Raw genomic sequence first — 23246 nt, forward strand, 5'->3', positions numbered from 1 at the left:
TAGCGCACACAATAGACGAGTCTTATTTAACATTGTTTTTATTATTATTATTATTATTATTATTATTATTATTATTATTATTATTATTATTATTATTATTATTATTATTATTATTATTATTATTATTATTATTAAGACTTTTCCAACATCGACTACCGGGCATCTTCACAGGTCTCTTGAAAGCTTCAGGATGGAGTGGGACTGAATTACCTTGCTCGTCTTTTCCGGAATCTGCTTCAATAGAAGCTTCAATGTCAGGCGATAGTTCTCAGTGCTGAGGGTCCAATAGAACAAAACTTGTGGTAGTAATAAGGTAATATTCAAAACTTAGTACCAGAGGTAGGAAGAAACTTAAGCTGTGAAACACATTTTTACAAAAATCTGCATTTTTAAACTGTTAAGCAAATTTGATTTTGTATTACATGAATATTAAGTTTTCGACAACCTCTCAGTCTTCTTCGATAGTTTTGGCAGTTTAAAGGTAATAACTTAGAAAGTGGCCACTGGAAATACTCTGTATATATACAGGAATTGTACGGTTCATGTAGTCTTAAGTATAAACACATGGCTGTTCAGGAAACTGGCACACTCAATATTGATCCGTAGTGATAAGTACAGAAAGAAATCATCCATATTTGTATTTTCAATGAACTGTCATATCTTTGCTAAGAACTAACAAGCGTAATAATCCATGAGGCAGATTTGTCATAAAGCAAATTACAGTGAAACCTCTACCAACGGACAACTCTATAAAGCGGACACCTCCCGTAACGGACATTTTTTGTAATCCCCAAATACTGTAATAGGAAAAAACATATTGATAAACCTCTCTAGTACGGACACGGGCAGTCTTTCCTGTCTTTATAGGTATTATTTACCTCCGTATTACGGACACTTTCTCTAGAAACAAGTTGGAAAGTGCAGTAAAAATACATTTTTAGTAATTCATACATGTGTCATCAAGGTAGCATTGGGACATTTTGCCGCCTCAACTGGCTGCTCAGCAACCCAGACGAAGTCTCTGTTTAACAACACTCTCATGTCCTTTGCTTGCATCCACTCCCACCCAAATTGTTTTAGACAGAAAAGTGTTTGACAGTTACCCACAATTTGGGATGACACGTTATGGTACTGTTCCGCTAGAATCTGTAAGCAAGCAGAAGACAAGTTTGGTATTTTTGGCCCGCGGGTACACATATTGTCTGAAAAGAGACACTACTGGACTGCAATTAACTCACAAATTAAAACAAAATATCGAAAATGTAGTTAGTAGCAAGTGTAAAGAGCAGAGAACTGTATCATCTTATTTCCATGTTGTGCCTCGAACATAGAGTATTGGGTGGCGGAGGATAATTCAGGCGTTTTTGTAATATTCGTAAATACATGATTCATGCAAAAATATTTGTTTTCTAATTGCGTATTACCTTGTTTACTAATTTACGTCATAAAATATTGAAACCTCTCTAAGGCGGACACCTCTCTATAGCGGACAATTTTTGATTCCCCATGGCTGTCCGCTTTAGAGAGGTTTCACTGTATTATGAATAATAATTTGAATTGTTATTAAGTTGCCAGTTGAGTTACTGACACGTTTACTACTTTGGCTTTTTCGGAGTTTTTGCCTTCTTCACTTTTGATGGTGATTTGGGAGCAGCAGCTGTCTTTTCGCCTGTCCTTTTGGGATATTTAGATGCTGGCTTCCGAGCAGACTTTTTCTCCTTTGTTGCTGGTGGTTTTCGCCTTGGTTGAGGATCCACCTTCAGGCTTTTTCTTTAGCGATAGAGCAGTAAGCTTAAAGGATCCAGATGCACCTTTTCTCTTAGATTGAACCAATGACCCGAGGGCACATGCATCTCTCAAGTATTTCTTGATAAATGAAGCAAGCTTCTTGGCATCCCCTTTGTAGTTCTGAGAGATATATTTCTTTATGGCTTGCAGTGTATTTCCTCCCCTTTCCTTCAAATTCTTGATGGCGTTGTTCACTATTTCTGATGTTCTTGGATTAGGTGTTGTTTTCGGTTTCTTATGCTTTGCAGATTTCTTTGGAGAAGCCTGTGCCCGGGCTGTAGGTGCTGATTCCGTATCTGCCATTGCTTTCTGCAATAAACTCATTGATACAGAAGAATTGTCGTGACTGAAAGCCAATAAAGTGTTTGAGAACAGAAGGTGTTTCATACATGTAGATATTTAGTTTTGTGTGTTAGTTATACATTTCACTTAATAATAAAGTTTTGCTTAAGTAGTTTTATATGTATATATAAGTGGCTCAGGGGAAGACCATGATATCTCACATTTTCTAATAAAAAATAAAAAAAAAAAAAAAAAACAGCATTTCCATACAATTGAATGTAATGAGAACTACACATACAAAACAAACTTCTCTCTCTATTTGCAGGTACCTTTGCGAAATTAAACTACCTACTTACGATTCCAACCCAGAGCTCTGTAGTGGTTAAGCGGTTACCTTACGAGTCTTTGGTGTGGGAGACCTGAGTTCGATTCCTGGCTCATATAGATTCGTTGCTGAAAATGATGCTGAGCTTAAAAATCAAATTAAAATCCGATCTCAATCCATTCCACCTAATAACTCAAGTTAACGAAAGTGGTGCTTACCATTGTCTTCCTCCGAGCCACTATATATATATATATATATATCTATATATATACAGGGTGGTTCAGTAATGTTGGACAGCCCTGAATAAATCGGAAACCAGAAGAGATATTAGCAAGAGTGTGGTGGATCCAGATACTTGTGGAAGGAGGACGTCTTTTGAGGTGCCACACAATGTTACCAGGTCAACAGTGTTGCCAGCTCAGTACAAAGTTGTATTTTTTTAAATGGAACGTATAGAAGTTTATGCCACCAAAAGAATTAGTACAGAATGTGAATACCAACAAGCGAAACCGCACCTGTCAGTGTTGCCAAATAAGGAAGTTATAAAGCTTCAAAGATCAAGAAATCAGTGTCCGTAGAACAAAACTAGCAAAAAGACAAGAAAAATAATACTACGGAATGAAAAGGAGTAACCGAAAGAGTAAACCAAAGAACGCACAGCATCCAGTGAGTAACAGGGTTGCCACAGTAAAGAGGGAAAAAATTGAAAATTTTGCAGTTGCTATAGGAGGAAAAGTGCCCATATGACATAATGCTGGAAACACCATAGAAAGTTCATGTAAAATTCAGGAATCCTAATAGCGTTTGTTCGAAATCAATATCTCTAACCGTTTCCGAGATACACCAAAGGTGTGCGGAGTTTGCAACACTGCATAATAATTCCCTCGCCCTCCAAACTACAGGAACGAGTAATGAAAATGATACGCCCAACAAAATGTAAGAACTACACGGATCTAATCGTCAAATTAATTATGCAGTGTTGCAAACCCCGCACACCTTTGGTGTATCTCGAAAACGGTTAGAGATATCGCTTTCGAACAAACGCTATTAGGATTCCTGAATCTTACATAGACTTTCTATGGTGTTTCCAGCATTATGTCATATGGGCACTTTTCCTCCTATAGCAACTGCAAAATTTTCAATTTTTTCCCTCTTTACTGTGGCAACCCTGTTACTCACTGGATGCTGTGCGTTCTTTGGTTTACTCTTTCGGTTACTCCTTTTCATTCCGTAGTATTATTTTTCTTGTCTTTTTGCTAGTTTTGCTCTACGTACACTTTAATTTCTTGATCTTTGAAGTCTTATAACTTCCTTATTTGGCAACACTGACAGGTGCGGTTTCACTTGTTGGTATTCACATTCTGTACTAATTCTTTTGGTGGCATAAACTTCTATATGTTCCATTTAAAAAAATACAACTTTGTACTGAGCTGGCAACACTGTTGACCTGGTAACATTGTGTGGTACCTCAAAAGACGTCCCCCTTCCACAAGTATCTGGATCCACCACACTCTTGCTAATATCTCTTCTGGTTTCCGATTTATTCAGGGCTGTCCAACATTACTGAACCACCCTGTATATATATATATATATATGGTGAACCTGAAGATGTGCACAAACTCCGGGAAGTGATTCGTGACATCGAAAGAAAGCAAAAAGTCCTCTTACATGTTGTCGAATTGCGCGTCCTGTACGCTTTGCATATCTTTCTATTCCATTCCAATTGTCAGGATTCGAGTTTTGATTCCAAGTTGCACCCCTGTCACTCGTACACGATGCGGAATTCGACAACATGCAACAGGACTTTTTGCTTTCTTTTGATGTTAAGAATCACATCCCGAAGCATGTGCACATGTTTTGTTTGTTCCAATTGTCACAATTCGATTTTTGATTCCAAGTTAGCACCCTTGTTGTACAGGACGCGGAATTCGACAATATGCAAGAGGACTTTTAGTTTTCTTTTGATGTCACGGTTCACCTGATATATATATATAAAATTCAATAAATTTTAAGCACCCTAGAGGTATGCCTAACACAGCAGAGTAATTGTGCTTATATGTGATTATTAAGACAGTTCAGTATATTTAATACTTCAACTGAGTATTCAAGGTTAAAATTTTACATTATTCTAATAATAGTATTTTAAGTTTCCACAGTAATTTTGTTCAGTGATTAGCATTTAGATGTAAGTTAAATGTAAAGTAAATATCCAGTTGTTGCAAAATACATAAATAAAGAAAGAAAAATCAGTGGGAGGGGTTTTCTTGAGATGAATATTGTGGGTCAAATACTAGCCACAAGCTTTCCATTGTTTCCTTCCAATATCAAATTAATTTGCTGAATTCCTTTGAATCCTATCTAAATAAGAGTTCGAAGAGCGTAGCAGTTACTTCGCTGGTTGAAACTGGAAATCAAGAGTTTCCGCGCTAGTACCTCGACAGGACGGGATCGTTTGAATCGAATGTGGAACAGTTTATACACCTGTATTGTCCTTATGTACATAGTAGTTAATGAATGGGCTTTTACATAGGCCTTCAGTGAACAGAACGCGAAATTTTATCCGAAAACTTGTACAGTTTGAAGTTTAAATTAGTCACAAGTGCGAAGTAGCACTTAAGTTTGTTGCATTCCTAATGTTAAATTTCAACATAAGATTATCGGACAAAAGAATTTGCATTTCCCTGAGTTTAAATTACATTTTACTTATTATTTTTTAAATTACATTATATTACTATTAAAAATTTTTATTTTTTAAAGACAGTGCCATACTTTAACACTAAAACAATATTGAAATATAATTTGTATTTATTTCAGGTATCACTTACGAACGTTCCACGATGCAGCCACCATCCACTACATTAGATCTAGTCAGATATTCCACGGCGCAGTTACACACGCCCCCGCCTTGCTCCTCTTCTCCAAAACAGATCCTGTGGGAACAGTTGAGTCCAACACAAAGCTCAGGGAAAACTGGGACAGACTAGGTGTCCAGGTAGGTCAGATAGTAATTTTCCGGTAAACTGAAAGAAATATGGCTCCTCCTAGATACGAAGCGTATCCGGAAAGTAAGTACCGTTTTGGAAAAAAAAATATTATAGTAAATATTTTTTTAAAACAATTCTATTGTCACAAGAAAGGGCATATCTTACAATATTTTTCCACATAGTTTCCACCGTTGTTGAGGCACTTGTCGTAGCGGTGGATCAGCTTATCTAGTCCTTCCTTAGAGAACGATGCCGCCAGTGAGTCCGACTCTATATACCGCCAGTGATGAGAACCATTGCTGCACAGCGAGTTTCACTTCGTCGGAATTCGCCTGAAAGCGTTCTGATAGTGAAACCTCTGTTCTCACGGATTTCTTCATCGATTTTCCTCACCAAGTCATCGTTGACAACAGAAGGCCGATGACTCCGGGGCTCAGCGTGGACGTTAGTTCGACCCTCATTAAATATCCTTAAGCACTTTCTCACCATTTCATCAGTCATTGCGTTTTCACCATAAACTTCTTTAATTTGACGATGAATTGCTGCCGGTTTCATATTCTTTGCGTTTAAAAATCGAATTACCGAACGAATCTCATAGTCGGCGGGATCGTCAATTGTCTTAGGCATTTTAAACTTGCACTGTAAACAGACAACACTACGCAGAGCAACCAAAATGGCGTCAGTTGAGAGCAGACGAACATGTATGACTAGTGCGCATGCGCGGAACGCCGATCGCAGCGTAGCAGCGGCGGGAAAGCGAAACAGTACTTTCTTTCCGGATACGCCTCGTATATCAAGTAACCGCACTATCCGATTTTGCAGTTCGAGAGGAAATATAATTTTGCCCGTCAATTTTCTGATAAGTTTTCTCATTTTCTTCATTCCACACATCTTTATCAGTTAGTTTTACTTATCTTTTGGTGTACAAGACATAACCAAGGCCTGTTTATACTAGGTGAAGCAGCCATTACTGTATATAAGGTTTGGGATATCAAATTGCCTTTAAGGAATTTATGGCCTTTACGTTTATTGGAAATAATCTAAGTGATGATTGATCTGATACTTCCGTAACCAGTTTTTTCGAAACAAAGCCTTTTGAAGGAAAGTCAGTTTTTCAATCCTTTGTATGTATATTCCTATTTATTTGTATTGAACTATATTATGGCTAAATAGCCAACACCAAAACACTTGGGATGTAGATTGTTCTCACCAGTTTCTTTCTCTTTCTCTCTTTTTTTCTGTCTTTTTAGTAATGTGCCTATATTCACCATAGATATGTTATCACAACAACTTCTTAACACATCTTGTGGGGGCGCGGTGGCTCAGTGGTAGAGCGCTCACCTCTGGTGCTTGGGGTTCCTGGTTCGATCCCAGCTCGTGCCGTGTGGATTTTGTGGTGGACAAACACTGTGCTCGTGGGTTTTCTCGGGGTTCTCCCATTTCCTCCCAGTTTCTTCATTCCATCATTTCATTCATTTTTCATCATCACCGTCTCCTTTAGCCTAACCGGCATAACTGTGAGACGTAAAACTTCAAAATTTCATTTCATTTTTTTTTCGATTTTGGCGCTTTTTTTTTTAATAGAACCCAGAAGCTGGTAACGAAGATGTCACTCTTGACAGATTATTCGCTGAAATAATCAGGTCATGCAATTTCATTTTTTCTTAACACATCTTCCGGTATACCCCTGTAGTGTCCAGATTTCTTGTATCTTTGGTGTCGTACCCTTCACAAGTCCTTTACAAACTGCCACTATATGAATTTATTATATAAAACTGGTATACACAAGAACAACTAAAACAACTTACCTATAATGTGCTGTTTCGCAGGGCACTTTACGTAAAAGGCGCACTGTACCATTCACGGGTTCTTTACCAAAAATAACTGTGTATATTTATTGTACTGAATGTCGTATACTGAAGAATAAAAAAACTATTTATCTTTGATGTGGTTCCGCAAGGACGCCTTATGTAAATGGCACACTGTATCTTTCACGACTTCTTTACCAATAACAACTGCAGAAAAATGTATTTGGTCTAGGAATTAATTCGTGCGGTTTTACAAAAGATGGCGTAACTAGCTTATTGTCCCATAGTTTCGTTGATCCAAACATGCGTTGAAAACTACTGTCATTGAGCATCTTGTTTAGTATATGTCAGTTGCTTGAAGCGGAAACAACAACATTTTTTCTTCAACTGAAAATGGCGCATTTTGTGCCTGATAAAGTGTTTTTGCGGGGAGTTATTCTTCATTGCTTTAACATGAAGAAAAGTGCTACCGCAAGTCATCATATTTTAGTGGAAGTGTTTGGTGACCATGCTCTAGCTGAGCGAACGTGTCAGAAGTGGTTTGCACGGTTTAAAGGTGGTGATTTCAGCTTGGAAGACCAAAAGCAATTTGGACAGCCAAAAGAATTTGAAGATGAAGAATTGAGAGCATTGCTTGATCAGGATTCGTGTCAAACGCAGGACGAACTTGCAGAAGCATTTGGAGTTGAGAAAACAACAGTTTCCAAACGTCTCAAAGCCATAGGAATGATTCAAAAGATGTCTTATTGGGTTTCACATGAATTGAAAAGAAAGACGTTGAAAGAAGAAAGACCGTTTGCGAATTGCTGCTTCAAAGACAGAAAAGGAAGGGAGTTTTGCATCGAATTGTAACTGGTGATGAGAAGTGGATTCATTACGAGAATCCTAAACGAAAAAAGGCCTGGGTGAAGCAAGGTGAACCAGGTCCTTCACAACCGAAACGAGATATTCATTGTGCAAAGGTTATGCTGTATATATGGTGGGATTTGAAACGTGTGGTGTACTATGAACTTCTGAAACTTGGTGAAACTATTAATGGACACCGCTATCGACAACAATTAATGCGTTTGAAGCAAGCTCTGGCCTGAAAACGACCAGAATGGAATAACAGGCATAATAAACTTATTTATCAAGATGATAACACTCGACCACATGTCGCAAAACCGGTCAAAACCTATTTGGAAAATGTCGGATGGAAAGTGTTACTCCACCCGCGATATTCACCAGACACTGCTCCGTCTGACTACTACTTGATCGATTGCATGAATAACGATTTGATTAGACAGCGGTTCACTTCTTCAGAAAATATCGAAAAATGGATCGTTGATTAGATTGCGTCAAAAGATGAGGAATTCTTTCGACACGGTATCCGTAAATTGCCTGAAAGATGGGAGAAAGTAGTGGCTAGCGATGGACAGTATTTTTGTTAACGTATTCATTTACTTTGTTTTTGAAATAAAGCTTCAATTTTTATTAAAAACCGCACGAATTAATTCCTAGACCAAATATTATAAACAAAATTTGTACCTTTACTTATAATGTGATGTACCGGAAGGTGCACCGGAACATGTCCCACTGAACCACCTCACGCCTGCGTTGCGGTTGTAAAATAGCAAAATGTGGAATGTTTGTAAAAATTCCACTAAAATCAATAGTAGTAATACGTTCCTATATGTTTGTTGACATTTCTCGGTCTATTTGTTCTTTTTGTGCACAGTTACCCATTAGAAAGCTTTTATTAAGTGGAAGAACTATAGAAACTAGTCAGAATGAAATATTATCTCTGTTTATTACGAAGTCCTCCAAGCAAGAGATGACACTTTCCACTTGCTGCGTAATATACTCGGGGGGAAAAAAATGTTCAATTCAAAATTTAATCTCGTAAGATTCGGAGAAACACATTTACATGGCATGTAAATAACTTCTTTAATACTGTTCGGGTATGTAATTAATTGTTCACTAGTGATTATTAAAGAACATTGTTCTCTTCGGTATTTGTTTATTTCACACTTCGAGTTTTGCACTTAGTCTGGTCTAAAATTGATATATCATATGCCCAAATTAGGTCCCCTTTTATCTTTTTCTTTTAAAATGCTGATTCATCTCGTTCATTATCAACGAACTTAAAATGTTCGTTACGTGTGTGAGTGTGTGTGTGTGTATGTATTAGCGATTTTTTCAATTTTGAGCCCTCTATTCGATAGAGCATTAACATCTATTTGGGAAAGTGATGGAAATTTTCGCGTCACTCTTATCGTTCTCGAGATATTGAAGAAAGAAAGAAAGAAAAAAAGAAGAAGAGATTTAAGGAGCCATATCTCGGGAACCGTAAGTCATAGAGAGATGATATTTTGCGAATTTTTCAATTTTGAGTATGTGTCTTCTTAAAACAACAACACCGTAGAACGTTTTAACAGGTTTCCTCCTTCGTATAAACTAAACACTTTCTCATTACTCTCGATTACACGGTTCCAGAAGTCTTGTGGCTTGTTGATGCGCATCCTTGCAAAGTCTAAGCGAGCATGTATATGTGCATCTGTTAGTTTGACCTGCAAAGTAGAACAAATAATATGAGTATACATTTACATGTCTATGTACTGCATTCCAGACCTAAAGTTGTTTTCAGATTTGTTGCAGCAGCGAAGGTATTTGCTGCATTAGCTTCAATAATCGAAACATTTTCGTCTTTCGTTGTCACTTGCGGTCTACACAGTTTGTGATTTCTGTTCCCCTTCTGCCTCGAATCGTTCAATTCAATATCTTACTGTTTTAATATCCAGACTCATGGCTCAAGCAACTTGCATTTTTAGACATTCCAGCTTCTCATATGCAATTATTCTTCATCTAACTGTAAGAGACAAATAACCTGCAATTTTTGTTTTATATAGGGTGATTCAATAAGAAAGTACCAGGCCTATATCGCAGCTAATACTGCACGTAGAGCCTTCAAAAAAAAAAAAAAAAAAAAAAAAGCATTACCAAATCGTATGTGTAGAATGCAATAAAATTAGTAGCGAGACCAGTGGCGTCTCGTGAATACCTCCAACGGGGAGCAAGTTCAAAATTTGAAATGGAAAATGGTATAACTGTTGGAATCGTTCGAAAGGACATTTAATGTCATGCAACGTTTAGGGGACAAACTTTGTCATATCCTTTCCCATTTAGCCGCTAGAGGCGTTGTTGCAGACTTGTATCTGACTACCCGTAGCAGGCCTTTATCTCAGCTAATAATGCACATAGAGCCGTCAAACAAATAATTGAACTACCAAATCGTATGTAGAATGCAATAACAATAGTAGCGACACCAGTGGCGTATCGTGAATATCTCCAACCGGGGGGGGGGGGGCAACTTCAAAATTTGAAATGGAAACAGGGGTTGGTTATGCCTCCATTGAAACAAGCGCACAATGGGAGAAACGTCGAGAGGAGACACGTTGGCACATTTCTTCCTCTGTGGCAGCAACACGATCGTATTACGAGGTCAAAATCAGATGATGCGAGGGTTTCTGCATACGAAACGAAAGGGAAGAGTAAATACTGGTCTGAAACGAATGGGACGTACAATTGTACATACGCGGAATCACACCGTGTAAGTGGTGACAACAATGGCGTCAGCAAGAGACCACTACGGCAGAGGGTACATACTGTAACAGTAAGCAGAGGTACATTGGCTGCTGTTGAATGAAGCTCTAAATAGGGAACCAATGACACGCAATATTTGAAGAGAGTGGTTTCCGTATGGCTGCGACAGAAGCGCAGTGGATGGGGAGAACTATGATGAGGGGCAATGTACGATGCTATAACAAAACGGAAGAAGAAACTATTGGTTGCAACGAAGAAAGACGAACCGAATGTGCTGTAACCAAAGCATAGAACAAAACATGGTGACAGAAAGCTCAGGCGTTGCAATCAAGCCAGTGGAGAAAGATGAGTAAATAGCTAAAGAATCAGCTTACCTTCTGCGGAGTGTAGTCGACCCCCCCCCCCCCCCCCGTGGCTTTCACAAATGATGTCCCCGAACAGCAATACAGCGATTTATTCGTTGTACGTAATTGTGAGCAACAGCTTCCAACTCGACCACGTTAATGGTCCGGAATGCGGTTGTAATGGGGTCTTGCGTGTTGCGAATTGTAGTTGGTCGGTTGACTTACACAAAATCCTTATTTCGACCCCAGAAAAAAAAGTCCATACAAGTAAGGTCGGGCGGAGGAAACCGTGGAACCTCTTCCGATCCAGCATTGCGGAAATAGAACATTTAGCTCTTCCTTACACATGGCAGCATTATGGGCTGGACAACCATCTAATTGAAACCACAGCGTCTGACGTATATGGAGCGGTACATTTTCCAATAGCGGCTGTAGATGGTGTCGCAAGAAATCACGAAACATTGCACCTGTTAAATGACCAGCAAAAAACCATGGCCCATTGACCTGAGTCCCTACAGTGCCACCCCACACATTAATGCGCCAACGGTGTTGCCGATTGACTTCTCTCATCCAGTGAGGGTTCTCCGCTGCCCAGTAATGTGCATTGTGAAGATTCACGTTGTCATCACTGCAGAATGTCGCTTCATCAGTCCTTAAAATGAAGTGAATGAAATTCGGATGTTCTCTCACGCGATTGACCACCCATTTGCAGAACAGAAGCCGTAAATTACAGTCCGCATCACTTAGTTCTTGATACAGAGAGATGTGGTACGGGTGAAAATGTGTTTTCCACAGAATACGCAGGACACTACCTTGACTGATACCACGATCTCGTGCGATCTGCCGCGAAGATGCATGAGGATTTACTGCAATAGCGGCAAGTACATCTATGGCAACGTCTTCATTTTGTACGACTCTTCTCCGGACACCATAGCGTCCACGCATGTTGCCTGTCTGCCGCAATCGTGCTGCTACAGAGGTTGTTCAGCGTACGTCTGGCCGATTTCGTTCCTTCCCCTCCTGGGCAGAATTGACTCACCCGACCTTGCTCGTGACGTCCTACAGCGTTGTTCAGTGGATTCCTGTGAACGGAGTTTTTTTTCCCGCGCGGACGACAATAACGCACAAAACAGGACCATTGTTATGAGTGTTGTGTTAAATTTGTTTCCAAGTGTGTGGTTTTCCGCCCTGTGACCGAACTGCCGCCCAAACTAAGCCGGTTTTGGGAAGGCTATGTTGGGGCTCTTTATGACGCCCACTTTAGTGTTTCTGTCATTAGAAAACAGCGCAAGAAGAATGGTTGCAACATCAGTTTAAGTGGAATAAAAAATGTTATTAAAAAGTACAAGGGCAACGAAGCTCCACCATTTGGATCAGCAACGAAGTTGCCTAGGAAGCGGGAATGCACTAAGGCCAGCTCCACCATGCAGAAAAAACTTCGCAAAATGGCAATGCAAGAAAATCAGCCAACACAAAAGTGTACGGCTAATCGTCTTGACGTGTCTTTGAGTACTGTGAGCCGGACGTTATAACATCAACTCAAACTGGAAAAAGTCATGAAAGCTCGCGGCCTTCTCACGGATGACCACCAAGAGGAACGAAAGTGTAACGCCCGGAAGCGGTACGAACGGCATCTGGCAAAGCAAAGGTGGATGCACGTCGTAACGCTCGATGAAGCATGGATTTACTTTTCGACTGCTGCAAACCGAGACCCATCATGTATCAAGAGAAAGGCGCCAAGAACTTCAGAAGGTGAGTCCGTGTCTGTACAGAATTCTTCCCAAAAGGGTTCATGGTCGTTACTGGCTACTGTTACCGAGGTAAACTGAAGGTTTGTAGGGTGGCGAAGAACTGCAAAATAAATTCGCAGTATTTTCAGGAGCAGATCATGCGGCCGATCTACATGAGATTCCAACAATGTACGGAAGTGACGCCAATCTCGTGCGCATTCACATGGACAAGGCCTCATCACATACTTCAGGATCGTCCCTCGCATTCTACAGGGAGATGGAGGAGGCAAGTGGTATACAGGTGAAACCTTTCAATGAGGTACCTGTTAAATGTCCAGATGCAAGTCCTATGGACTATTGTGGATTTGGATTGCTCAAGCGGGCTTTGGGAAAACGGCGTGTGACAACTGTGGAAGGACTTTGGAAAGCTGTGCAAAGGGAATGGGACAAGATTCCCCTCCCAGTTCTTCAGAGAAGCCTATTACAGTGGAAATTACGCTGTCGGGCTATGGTTAGGAACCAAGGGAAACACATCGAGCACTTACGGACCTGGCACCATGGATTCTTCTAAATTTTTAGGTAAGTCGAAATTGGCCAAATGTAGACTGAACAACCTCTGTAATCTCCGCAGCAGATTGTGGGAAATAGCTTGTCGCTGTGGATAGCGTTCAGCGTATAATCGAGCTGCAGCCCTATAATTTTCCCGGCATTCTCCTAAAATCATGAGCATTTGGAATGCCTCCAAATTCGTATACCACATGAATGTTATTTACTACAGTCACTTCCTACTACAATCTCTCAAACATCAATACAATCAAAGAGGTTTCACAGCTTGTAGAAGTTTCGTATTCGTCCCGTCACGAGCTTGTAATGCACAGGGGTAGTAGAACTCAATGCACGACACCTTGTCCAGTACACGGAGCACTTTAACTCACTGCAGAGGTTAATCACTCTCGGACTCTACACGCTTGTGTTACCTGTTTTGGCTACAGCATCGCTCCTTCTTCCCTCTGTCTGACATAGCAGCAATCACCTGTTCGAGGCCGCATAGACTGTCTTGAGCAAGGTCATGTAAGTGTTAGCTACCGGATCTACAAGAGTATCACCACACAATCACTGGCAACGATAAATGAGTGTGCTGTTCGAAACAACGACAAACAAGCCCACAACACATGCTCTCGGATTTGGGAGATATTTCATATTGTACGTACGCGCACAAAATACATCGCGCGTCCACGTCATTGTGGGTCTGGGCTACCCTTGGCTTAGGCCCCGAGTTAACCCTGCAAAGGTGTCGGCGGTTATTTGCCAGGGCATGTTTGCACGTACCCTCCCGGCATTCGCCTGGTGTGACTGGGGACTTCCTCGCACCATCTGACTTTCACCTAGTAATGCGACCGTGTTGCTGCCAACGAGGAAGAAATATGGCAACGTGTTTCCTCTCGACGTTTCTCCCATTGTGCGCTTGTTTCAATGGAGGCATAACCAACCCGTTTCCATGTCAAATTTTGCAGATGACCCCCGTTGGAGATATTCACGATACGCCACTGGTGTCGCTACTATTGTTATTGCATTCTACACATACGATTTCGTAGTTCAATTGTTTGTTTGATAGCTCTATGTGCATTATTAGCTGAGATAAAGGCCTGCTACGAGTAGTCAGATACCAGTCTGCAACAATGCCTCTAGCAGCTAATGGGAAAGGATATGACAAAGTTTGTCCTCTAAAAGTTGCATGACATTTAATGTCCTTTCGAACGATTCCAACAGTTATACCACTTTCCATTTCAAATTTTGAAGTTGCCCTCGTTGGAGGTATTCACGAGACGCCACTGGTCTCGCTACTATTTTTATTGCATTCTACACATACGATTTGGTAATGCAATTTTTTGTTTGAAGGCTCTACGTGTAGTATTAGCTGCAATATAAGCCTGGTACGTTCTTATTGAATCACCCTGTATATATATATATATAATATAGCGGCGGATCCAGGATATGATCAAGGGAGGATCTAAACCATAGTTTGCTACTTTATCCAGTATAAAGCAGGATTGAAGCCAGTTTTATCCAGTGTATGATGGAGCGTCAGGGGGGGCTATAGCCCCTATAGCCGCCTCCCTTGGATCCGCGCTTGTATACACACACACACATATATATATATATATATATATATATATATATATATATATATATATAAGCAATTTGCTGTAAAGAGGAAACAGTTCTTATAAGTTCGTTCTGGCAATGCTCTTGAAGCATTCTCAACTTTTTTTTTTTTTTTTTCTGTTTTCGAACATTATACACACAAAATACTAGGTTTCCGATTGTACATGCTAGGTAAGATTGCTAGTCTGAACAGGACACTTTCATTAATACTACCAGGTTAAGAGAGCTAAAGCAAAATCATTAAATATACTGCAAAGTTCAGCTTTCAAGAACTTTGCGAGTCTCAAAACTTGGAGTGTTATAATTGCTTATTTTTTTTTTCTTTCTTTCTTTTTTTTTTTTTTTTTTTTCAGACTTACGTGAAGTGCTGGGATAGATCTCCGCATGTTTCTCACTTCAGATATCACACTGAGGAATACATAGCTGAGCTGCGGGCCTTTTTAGAGAAAATTGGACTTTCTGCTCATTCTGAGAAGATCAGAGCGAAACTTTGAAGAGAAAGTGTGTAACTTAATAAAAGGAAAAATATGTAAACTTTGCTGGTGTTGGACACTTGATTCAAGATATGGTCTTCAGAATGTTAAGCTCATTAATATCACAACACTTAAGTTGTATTTTGATATTATAATGTCCTTTTTTCTGTTTATATATATCTTTTGTATATTTTCTCCTACGTTGAATAGTTTACATATGCTTTTGTTGTGTGTACGTATTATGTAAGATGTGTATAAGAAGCTTTACCAATGCAAAATGGCGATAGTTGCCAGCTGAGTGATAGATAAGCAATGCACAAGGATATTTTTAGTCATGAACCCTTTTTGTTTTTGTTGTCGGTTTGATTCTTATGTATTTTATCCGTTGTTACTGCCATGACAGGAGTCTGTGTTTACTTATCTTGTTTATATATTTTCCATTTTTGTACAAAAAAAATACAGGATAAGCCAAAAGTAGGAAGATTTCTTTATATTTTTTTTTTTTAATTTTGAAAACGGTGGAGTGGAAATCAAACTAATACCAATAGCACTATTCTTGAGGTGTGTATAACTAACGTAACAGGTATTATAATACGGTGAACATGAATTTAATTGTTATTTTTAAATGGAGGTCGCATACCACATCCGAATTTTAGATACTGTTATTGTTGTTTTTATGATTCAGTTTTTATTATTAGATTTTATGTTGTTTTTATGAATGATAGGTGCATTCGTTTTCAAGATATTCGTAACCCAAAATCAGATGAATTCACGGATGATAGACTTCTGACTATTCAGCCTTACAGGGTAAGAAGATAGCCAGAGTAGTATGAGTTCTATAATTACTCACTACTTGCCCCATCCATAACTTTTTATACCAGAACCCGTTCTTATTATATTGTTTGTCCTCCTACTACAAGCCAGTACTTTATAAAATGCTTATTACATACTGCACTGTAAGTGTTAACTGAGTCTAAGAATAAAAAATTTGTATCCGCTTTAAGATAACTTCATAATTAATTTAAGATAGCTTCATAACTGTCTAATTTAATTCCAGGAACGTAAAATAATGTACACTGCATGTACATACAGTGTTAGTATAAGCAAGACATTAACGTGAAACGTATGCCTAATTCTTAAAATAAATGTTTTAAATTTGTTTTGTAATTCATTGGTAAATGATTTACACAAATACGGAAAGGGAGACCTAAAACAATCAAAACTTAGCTTTTAAAGTAAATCCATGATAGATTACTGCTTTCCCTTGGCACAATCACGTTTCTATGAAGGCTTTATAAATCGAGTGGATCGTTTAAAGAGTGTTTTCCTCCTTTTATGACGAAATGTTTTTCTTTTTCGAATACTTGAAAGTCTACTGTACATATACATAAGTAAATCATACTAAAGACTACGGAATAGGATGGATTGCTATTTGCATGTATGACCTTATTGCCCACTATTATAAAATCAGACACATTATTTGTTTCTTGAAATTTAGCGTCGCTTTGCCACACCGAGACTGTATGAGACGTGGACGTATTAAAATTTCAAGAACTTTCCACCAGGAATCGAACCCGAGTCCTCGTGCATGAAGTGCACACGCATTAGCCGCTAGAACAGCCATTTTAAAACAAGGAAGCCCGCGCACTAGTGTACTGTGAAAGTTTTCGGGAGAAAGTCAACGCTTTACAGAAAAGATTATTTTTTTTCTTTCTTTCTTTCTTTTCCGTTATTTGAAAATCAGTTGCAGTTCCGTAGGAATGGTTCTTCGTGGACAAAAGTACAAACTTACTTGGCATTAGCTGTGCAAACAAAACCGTTAAATCTTTGTTTGTATGCAGGAGGATTTTAATTACATAGTATGTCAAAAATTGTAAAACATTTGTAAAAGCTGTGCAGAACGCCAGCGGGGAGAGTAGCAGAAGCATTATTTTCAAATTGAGTTTGTTGTACATCGAGTAATACCTAGATATGATAAGTTTTAAATGAAACAGATTAATTTGATTTGAAGATAAATTTTTTGGTAATGTGACGATGCAGTTCTTTTGAATACATTTTTATTCACCCAATAACGAAAAGCAGAGAAACAAGCATTTACCAACTGTTTGTTCAAAATGTTAACGTACAGAAATTTAGTTTCTGAGAGCAAATGCCGGAAGCATGTGGTATGAAACCCTGATGTGCGTAATGGATAATCCAGCACGGCGGGATACTAGTTCTGCCTAAACTTTAAACATATTGGATGGAGATCTTGAACAGACGGATGGTGAGTGTTTTTTTTATTTATTATGGAGTGAATGTAAGCAACGATCCATGCAGAGTGGTAGAGCGTTCACCTTTAGTACAAGGGGTCCTTGGTTTGATCCCAGCTCGCGCCAAGTGAACTTTGTGGTGGACAAACCCCGTGTGCGTGGGTTCTCCCGTTTCCTCCCACTTTCTTCATTCCACCATTTCATTCATTTCTCATCATCACCGTCTCCTTTAGCCTAGTCGGCATAACGGGACGTAAAACTTCAAGATTTGATTTTTTTTTTCAACTATCTATGTGCAATACTGTAAACACATTTGTTCTTCTAAGAATTATAACTATAAATAATAGAAATAAGTCAAATTTTGATTGTAAATATTGCATTTACGGGAATCTAATGTGCTTTTGTTTGTTTGTCCAAATATAATCTCGAAAATTATGGTACGCATTAGATTCAAGTTGTGCTTGAATCTGCACCTTACCTGTTAATTTCATTCAAAGTTATCGTTTCTTACGTTGCAATGCATTGTTGAAGTTCTGGACTTCGGAACTTCTATTGTTGGCCTATAAATTAAGCCTATCATTGACGAGCATTAGATTCCGGTAGAACAGTGGTTCTCAACCTGATTCCTATCACGTTCCTAATTTTATCACATCTTTTTGCCAGAGACTCCCTTATAATTTCTGATTTGTAATAAGCTTGTCTGGGGTTTTTAATATACCTATTGCGGACATTTCACGTTATCCATCTATTTCTATAATAATAGAATCCATTTCTTGTATATAGTGGATACAGTAACTTTCCTAAAAGCAAATGGATTAAAATCAAATTTGGCCACTTCATTCATCTCCCGCGTATCTTCGCGACCCCCATGAAAACCTCTCGCGACTTCCAGGTTGAGAAACCCTGCGGTAGAAAATACGGTATAGCCAAAACAAATTACAGAAGACATATTTTTAATTATTCACCTAGATTCAGGATGACGTAGTGATGATGTGCCTCATGTGCTGATTTCGTGTTCTTTCGATACTTTTATTTTCCATTCCAACTTCTATTAAAAAAAAAATAAAATAAAAAATAAATCTTTCAACTTCTGTCTTAGTCTGCAGTATTAAAGAATATTCATCCACTTCCTCCTCCCCGTCTCAATATTTGTACTTATTTTTGAAAGGTCAGAATTAGAGTTAAACGTAACGATTCAATTATACATGTACTAGATAGAAGGTTAAGGTACCAAGGTATTAGAGTAACTTCCTTTTTAGAATATTAGTGAGTACTGTTGTAATTTTCTGATAAATGCTGATAGTACTCATAGAGTTTTGTTACAATTAATATATTACAGTATTTCCTCCTCCTTTGTACAATATTGTAAAAGGAAAGATTCGGGAAATGGTCTGTTTATTTATGAATTGGTTCAAATTTTGAATAATGTTAGATTGTTATTACTTTACGGAAATACATCCGAGTCAGGTTTTTTCAGTGGAATTTGGAATAGTAATCTCGCAGCGAAGAAATCCTAAATATCCATATGTTCTTTTGTTTCTTAAAGTTTAAATATGTAGCAGGGAATGTAAAAACGGTTCTACAGTTCTGTAAAACTACAGTCTGAGCTATTTTAGCGGTAAAGGTGATCAATTCTTAAAATACTAGTTATTTTGTTGGAATATGTTTTGAAAGTGTTTGTGTGGGTTTTATTTTAAAGGTCGTGCAAATACGTATGTTCCGTCCCCATTGACTGCAGTGGATAAAGTAATATTTCGTATGGACAGTGGATTTTTAATTAAGTACTAGCTGAACCTGTGCTATTTACACAGCGCACAGTTCTAATATGAGCGTGAATCTCCTTCCCACTTCTCACTATATCTGTGCAAGTCCCTTTACGGACACAAGTAAAGGACAGGAAAACTCTCAAAGGGAGTAAATTGCTATAGACAAACATATAAATGTTGGAGTGAGTTTGTGACAAACTTTGATACGTAATAGATGATATCAAATGCAAATATTTCTTCCTTATAATTCCATATCCGAGTACGTCTCATTGTGGGCCCACAAGCCTTCGAAGTTGCCAGCTTGCAATAGGTTTTGTCACTCAGATTAAAGCAAAGCGCCTGAAATGTCCATCAACCCGCTATACGTAGCTCCTCTACTTGTTGCGTTTCACAAGGGTATCAACCTAGTTGCAATATTAAACTAATAGGGTTAAAACGACGCCTACAATGTGGAATAGAAAAATAAAGAGAAGTTTTTTTTTTTTTTTTTTTTTTGAAAATTTGAATGAGAACTGTCAAATCTACACAAAATTTGGAATCGTCCAACGAAAACGGCACGTTTCTAACACTTGTAATTTTGGAGATCTTATTGTCGAAAGGATTGGCCACAAACATAAAATCTTTTCTAGCATTTTAATATGTAGATTTAAAAAAAAATGTTCGAAGTCAACGCAATGACAATGTAGAAACTTGCTATAAACATAAAACAAAACTATTGTAGTGATCACTGACAAAAGAATTGTAGTGATCAAGTTCCTCGACTTCAGTGACACCTACGTAATAAATGGCTCAGCACTGTTCCCCGCCAAAAGAAAAACTGAGAAAAAATCATTAGTTTTCACTTGCCATAAAGATGCAAAATCACTTAAATTCGTTCGAAACTTTTTAACAATAAAGGAAATTTCATGTTTTCCAAGTATAATAAAGATTTAAACGAAAAGTCTTATTATTATAGGGACTACCTGATTCGATTACACTATATTGTGTTAACAGTTCCCTGCGTGTCATAGTGAAGTCTATGTTAAAGTCAAATCTGTTTGATGTTGTTAACGTTTATTTGGTAGACGAGGTATTTTAGTCACAGCTAAGCTTGAAGATGACTGTCTTCTTTCCATTCCCGAGAATGTAAAGTTGGATTTTGAACTGAACTTATAAATTTCTCTTGTGCCTTAGGCATCGCTCTATAAGATACATATATTAAAAAATGTGCGAAATTTTATGCATTTTCAAAATTTATTAGTTTCTGCTTGTTGATGCTGTGCGTCTTGTTGGGAAACCTGCTCGTAGAGAGAAATTATGAAGTGAAACAATACAAAAATCCTGGATGGCATGGTTACTATTTAAAAAAAGTAGAGACTGCTTCCCCTTCGACTTGGTATAAAACCTAAAAGTCCTCCCAATATTTCACCAGATGCCATACGGGTTCAAATAATTTTTTCCCATTTGAAGCCCAGTGTGACGTAATTATGTTTTTATTTAATTTTATTGGTCCTTTTATGTAATATGAAGATGTTTCCAAAATGGAGTTTTAACGATACCATTAATCTCAAATTGTGCTGTATATTTTAGAAATCTGCAACAGCAACCTATTTAGAGAAAGGTGCTGCAACAGTCATATAATCAACGGATCAACGGACAGACGCTACATTTACATTGAAAGATCTGTATGCATGAAGTCAATCAGTAAGTGAAACACGTGGGATCACAGAGAAAAGTATAACCATTGCTTGGTTGTTAAGTCACATCTTTTACAGTGAAATTGTCATCGAAAGGTCTAGCGCAGGGGCAGTTGTATGGCGTAGGTGTTTTATCATGGTAATATCACAAAGAGCAGTTATTTCCCAGAGTAAGATGCACCTGCATTAAAGTTTTCAGTAGTAGGTATTCTAAAAGTAAAGAAACTGTGTTAGGCAGTTCATTATTGGTTCAAAACTAGAATTATAGAAGGCTAGTCTACACTTGGGAGGACCGAGTCCTTATTTCTTGGTTCATGGAAATTTTAACATCACACATTTGTGTATTTGCTTGAGTATATAATACTTATGTAACTAGTGTGCGCTATTACAATAGTAATAAAGAACACTTAATACTTTAATTTTCCACTTGTATTTTTTAAAGTGAACTTGTATTCATTCCTTGTAATACAGAGATGAATCGAGTGTATTGTATTAGGTAAACTTTAAAAAAATATATATAAAGTTGTAGTGGACATACGTTGATTTTTGTTTTCTTCAGTAGCACATAAAATAGTAATGTAACATGCAGTTCGTTAACTCTGGTGCAAGGGTAAACTATGGTACATTACTTTATCCACTAGGTTGTAAGAAACTTAAAGGATTGCAGCTTACAACTACGTAAAAAGATAGAGTAGAGACATGCTCCTTCACAATTCTACTCGTTCACGAAAACCTGATGGGTCGATTTGTGGAGGCAAGCAGCCAGAAGTTTTGAGAAACCTCTTTGTTTCCACTCCACGAAAACCTGATGGGTCGATTTGTGGAGGCAAGTAGCCAGAAGTTATGAGAAACCTCTTTGTTTCCACTCCACAAAAACCTGATGGGTCGATTTGTGGAGGCAAGTAGCCAGAAGTTATGAGATACCTCTTTGTTTCCACTCCACAAAAACCTGATGGGTCGATTTGTGGAGGCAAGTAGCCAGAAGTTATGAGAAACCTCTTTGTTTCCACTCCACAAAAACCTGATGGGTCGATTTGTGGAGGCAAGCAGCCAGAAGTTATGAGAAACCTCTTTGTTTCCACTCCACGTTAACCTGATGGGTCGATTTGTGGAGGCAAGCAGCCAGAAGTTATGAGAAACCTCTTTGTTTCCACTCCACAAAAACCTGATGGGTCGATTTGTGGAGGCAAGTAGCCAGAAGTTATGAGAAACCTCTTTGTTTCCACTCCACAAAAACCTGATGGGTCGATTTGTGGAGGCAAGTAGCCAGAAGTTATGAGAAACCTTTTTGTTTCCACTCCACAAAAACCTGATGGGTCGATTTGTGGAGGTAAGTAGCCAGAAGTTATGAGAAACCTCTTTGTTTCCACTCCACAAAAACCTGATGGGTCGATTTGTGGAGGCAAGCAGCCAGAAGTTATGAGAAACCTCTTTGTTTCCACTCCACAAAAACCTGATGGGTCGATTTGTGGAGGCAAGTAGCCAGAAGTTATGAGATACCTCTTTGTTTCCACTCCACAAAAACCTGATGGGTCGATTTGTGGAGGCAAGTAGCCAGAAGTTATGAGAAACCTCTTTGTTTCCACTCCACAAAAACCTGATGGGTCGATTTGTGGAGGCAAGTAGCCAGAAGTTATGAGAAACCTCTTTGTTTCCACTCCACAAAAACCTGATGGGTCGATTTGTGGAGGCAAGTAGCCAGAAGTTATGAGAAACCTCTTTGTTTCCACTCCACAAAAACCTGATGGGTCGATTTGTGGAGGCAAGTAGCCAGAAGTTATGAAAAACCTCTTTGTTTCCACTCCACAAAAACCTGATGGGTCGATTTGTGGAGGCAAGTAGCCAGAAGTTATGAGAAACCTCTTTGTTTCCACTCCACAAAAACCTGATGGGTCGATTTGTGGAGGCAAGTAGCCAGAAGTTATGAGAAACCTCTTTGTTTCCACTCCACAAAAACCTGATGGGTCGATTTGTGGAGGCAAGTAGCCAGAAGTTATGAGAAACCTCTTTGTTTCCACTCCACAAAAACCTGATGGGTCGATTTGTGGAGGCAAGCAGCCAGAAGTTATG

At 38.5% G+C, this 23246-nt stretch overlaps 1 protein-coding gene across 1 annotated transcript in view; it reads left to right on the forward strand.

Annotated features, from left to right (window-relative positions):
- Positions 1–21595, forward strand: part of l(2)k09913 (transmembrane protein 53-like lethal (2) k09913) — a 46970-nt gene extending 25375 nt beyond the window's left edge. Inside the window, exons 5-6 of the mRNA XM_081739259.1 lie at positions 5210–5387; positions 15363–21595. Of these exons, the coding sequence (XP_081595385.1) occupies positions 5210–5387; positions 15363–15503 (319 nt within the window). The 3' untranslated portion in view covers positions 15504–21595. The remainder of the gene's footprint in view (positions 1–5209; positions 5388–15362) is intronic.
- The last annotated feature ends 1651 nt before the right edge of the window (positions 21596–23246 follow it).

The sequence above is a fragment of the Thermobia domestica genome, chromosome 14 (genome assembly GCF_964235325.1).
Source record: "Thermobia domestica chromosome 14, izTheDome1.hap1.1, whole genome shotgun sequence".
Classification (NCBI taxonomy): domain Eukaryota; kingdom Metazoa; phylum Arthropoda; class Insecta; order Zygentoma; family Lepismatidae; genus Thermobia; species Thermobia domestica.